The sequence below is a fragment of the Pinus tabuliformis genome, chromosome 8 (genome assembly GCF_031772625.1).
Source record: "Pinus tabuliformis cultivar Carrire ecotype Pingquan chromosome 8, CPIR1, whole genome shotgun sequence".
NCBI lineage: Eukaryota > Viridiplantae > Streptophyta > Pinopsida > Pinales > Pinaceae > Pinus > Pinus tabuliformis.
In genome coordinates, this window is record NC_142294.1 from 1,405,379,858 (window position 1) to 1,405,383,572 (window position 3,715).

Sequence of the window (3,715 nt, forward strand, 5' to 3'; positions counted from 1 at the left end):
TATTGAAACGTTGGGGAATCTGTATTTATTTATTGTTGATTTTTGTTGGAAGTAATGTTTCCATGTCATGTGTAGTTGCCATTGTGAGTTTCTAGGCTTAGTCTAGAAGTTGCTGATTCTTATGTAATGAGTTGGAGTCATTATCTAGAAGTATCAAAGTCAGTGTGTAATTTCCTATATATATAATTGTTGAAATGAATAACAACACAAAATGTGAGATTTGTATGGTGCAAAATCTGTTTCTCAGCCCTCTTTATTTTTCTAATAACATCTCAGATATAATTTTATTTAACTAATTTATAATATTAAGAAAAACAATCTCTATTCCTAATTTTCATTCTATGAAATATAACTGGAACAAACTATGTAACATTCTCATCTATATATAACAAATACTTCTAATGATAGTTGATGATCTAAAATCTTACGCAGTAGTATTTCAGAAATTTAACAGTCCACAGAATACAGCCACAGAAATTTCAGAGTCAATAAGTGTCTCCAAAATAGTTTTATAAAATTACAATGCCGTCGTGACCATTTATATAGCTGAATCTGGAATGTGACATTCATAAATTTGAAATAGCTAGAAGTTTACTAACTTTGACACATATATATAAGCTACATAGTAAACAAATAGTTCTAGTGATAGTTGATGAAAATCTTACCAAGTAGAATTTCAGAAATTTCACAGTCCACATAATATAATCTCAAAAATTTCAGAGTCAACGTGATACTCACGTCTGTAAACAAGTGTCTCCAAACAGTTTTATGAAATTTACAATGCGATCATGACCATTTATATAGCTAAATCTGGAATGTGATGTTCATAACTTTGAAATAACTAGAACCATTTGATTACTATGTAACGTTCTTCCTCTCTCTCACATATATATAGATATAAAAGTTACGTAGTAAACAAATAGTTATAGTGATAGTTAATGATCTCCAATCTAAAATCTTACGGAGTAGAATTTCAGATTTTGAACAGTCCACAGAATATAATCTCAAAAATTTCAGACATCTCTAAATAAGGGTCTCCAAATAGTTTTATAAAACATACAATGCCGTCATGACCATTTACATTGCTAAATCTGGAATGTGATATTCATAACTTTGAAATAATTATTTGCAATCATCTTTCATAAGGTTTGGATCTCCGAAACTATTTCAGAGATCTCTAAAAAAGGGTCTTCAAATAATTTTATAAAACATACAATGCCGTCATGACCATTTACATAGCTAAATCTGGAATGTGATATTCATAACTTTGAAATAATTATTTGCAATCAAACTGCCACTACAACTTAGATGTCCATCAAGCTTATAACTAGTGATGCACATCGACTTAGTTAATATCCATTATCCTGCAAGTTCGGTTGATTTGGCTGTAGACGGAGCAGTGGTGCAGGGAACGCAGTCCGCATTTTCTTCAGTGGTTGGTAAAGTACAAAATTAAACTGACCGTTATCCTCTTCCATGTGTCCCTGATTCTGCTCAAGCTACAAAAGCAGTCTCCTTAGCGTTCACACTTACATATATTTAATTATTACGGTAACACTTCATGGTTCATAAATTTCATTGGACACTTTTGTAATATCTAGGTCATACTTACCATTCCGTGAAGAATGATGTTCTCTTCCTCCATACGACGCATCTAAACGCAAAACAACCAAAAAAATCTAAATACAAATCCTAGAAAGATGTTACACAGTAGAAAATGGAAAATGTTCACGCTACCTTGTTCCTTCGCTTGATTCTTTCATTTTCTAAAACATGATCCTGTTCAACAAACCCTAATAGTGTTAGCATTCAACAACATTTTGTGTATTTAGAAATAAGTACTAGAAAACTGTTAATATTAAGCAAAAATTGCCTTTCTTCTTCGGACTTGAGTTGCTGCCTTGTCAAGCTGCTCTTCGAGTTTGAAGAGCTCTGGGAGCTTCAACGAATTGACTTCCTCGCCATTCATATGCCTGTGAAGGATTCTCTTCAAATACTATTAAAAACCCACTATAACATTATTCCATAAACAAATTTCGATGTACATTACCTTAAACGCTCTTGAAGGGTTTCATTTTCTTTGGTGATTCGTCTCATTTCACACAACAGCTGCTGTTTTGTTACACAAGTTGAACCCACCAAAAAAACAAGAAAACCTTATTAAGTGCAATGTAAAAAATGGTAGGTCTAATGGATCTCATATGTATATAAACACTAACGAGAAGAAAAGAGTCTCTATCCTTATATTTGTTCAGCCAGTTATCATTTCTTACTTGATGTTGATAATCCATGAGTCCTAGTCCCTGCTCTGATTTCTGGTATCTTTCGAGAACTTTCTTCATGCTTTTTTGTAACATAAAGAATGAGATTGAACATAAGTTATAGATCAAATAGGCAAAAAAAAAAATGAACAGCTTTTCTAGAAGATCAATAGTACGGTCTGCCAAAGACTCATGATTGCAGACATGACATGAGACAAGAATGTGCTTTGCTACTGATTTAAAAATATATTGAAAAAATTAATGCCCTATATATGGATATAAGAAGAATATAGTTAGATGGAAAATGTATGCAATCTTATCATAATTTATAAGAAGCCATGAAACCATATGTGAAAATGTCATTGCTAACAAACCCAAAGCTTATACTAACCTCGAGCTTGACCACTCATGGAGTTTCCCAGTGCTGGAAAAAATGATGAGAGCAACTTCTGCATTGCATAAGACGGAGAGCTCCTGAGCTTTCTTTTTAAGCCCCCCTCTTCTCTTAGAGAAGGTGACTTGCCTGTTTGTTGCATTCTCAATCATTTTTATTTCAATCTTCCCCCTCCCCATTTATCTCGATCTTCTCCTCTGGGAATCTCTTCCTTTCTTTTCCCTTGAAGCAAAGAAACTAAACAAGCAGCTTGCAACGTTTCTGTTAAACTTTCTTAACCCTCGCTCAATGTCCGAATGCAGACTCTACAGTGACTATATATAAGAAAAGTCATTAGAGGGGCCAAGCATTTTAATTTCATTTATCGAGAATCCCAATGCAATGGTGCATTTGGTAAAAGGTTTCTATTTTTGGACACTCCCCATGAAAAGTTGAAATTTCTGAAAGTAGCTTCAATTTGGGACAGAACAGCTGTAGGTAGGTATACCACCCTGCATCTACTGAAGGTCCAGTTACAGATGTCCACTTGTTGAAGAGATAATGTATGGACCACTAGCTTCAGGTTTGCATTTTAGTCCAATGCTACCCATGGTTTGCTGTTAACTCTAATCAGGATATACCAAATGTGCCAAGAGGAATCATTACGTTATTGTGATCAGTTGCCTGTCATCATCCAGTGATTACGACAGTAATCAAATTAAATTGTGAATGTTCTCTTTGGCCCCAGCTCTTTAGATCAACAAGACTTGGGAAGACATAATCACAGGTACGACCATCTAACAGTGGTTACGAGAAGCACCACAGAATGGGGAATATGAGGAATCGTCTTATGGACCAGTGGAAGATGTTAAAGAGTTCTGAAATTTTTTAAAAGCCTATCATACTGATCTAGATATTTGTAAAAGTGTTACTCAAGGGTTTCTATTTTTAACCCTAGATGTACAGGAATTTTTATTAGATTGTTTTTTAAATTATTAATATTAGTAAAGATTTCCTATAATTTTAAAAAAAATCAATTGTCGAGTAAAATAGTTTAATATTATAATTTTTTGTTTTATGG

At 33.5% G+C, this 3,715-nt stretch overlaps 1 protein-coding gene across 1 annotated transcript; it reads right to left on the reverse strand.

The window, feature by feature from the left end:
- Nucleotides 1-1,090: 1,090 nt before the first annotated feature.
- Nucleotides 1,091-2,945, reverse strand: LOC149240815 (MADS-box protein GGM13-like). The gene is made up of 7 exons (XM_089367370.1): nt 2,653-2,945; nt 2,274-2,343; nt 2,051-2,112; nt 1,874-1,973; nt 1,738-1,779; nt 1,613-1,654; nt 1,091-1,499 (listed from the first exon to the last, which is right to left on the reverse strand). Exons 1-7 carry the CDS (start codon nt 2,832-2,834, stop codon nt 1,350-1,352), a joined length of 648 nt encoding a protein of 215 aa, XP_089223496.1. The 5' UTR covers nt 2,835-2,945; the 3' UTR covers nt 1,091-1,349.
- Nucleotides 2,946-3,715: the final 770 nt, after the last annotated feature.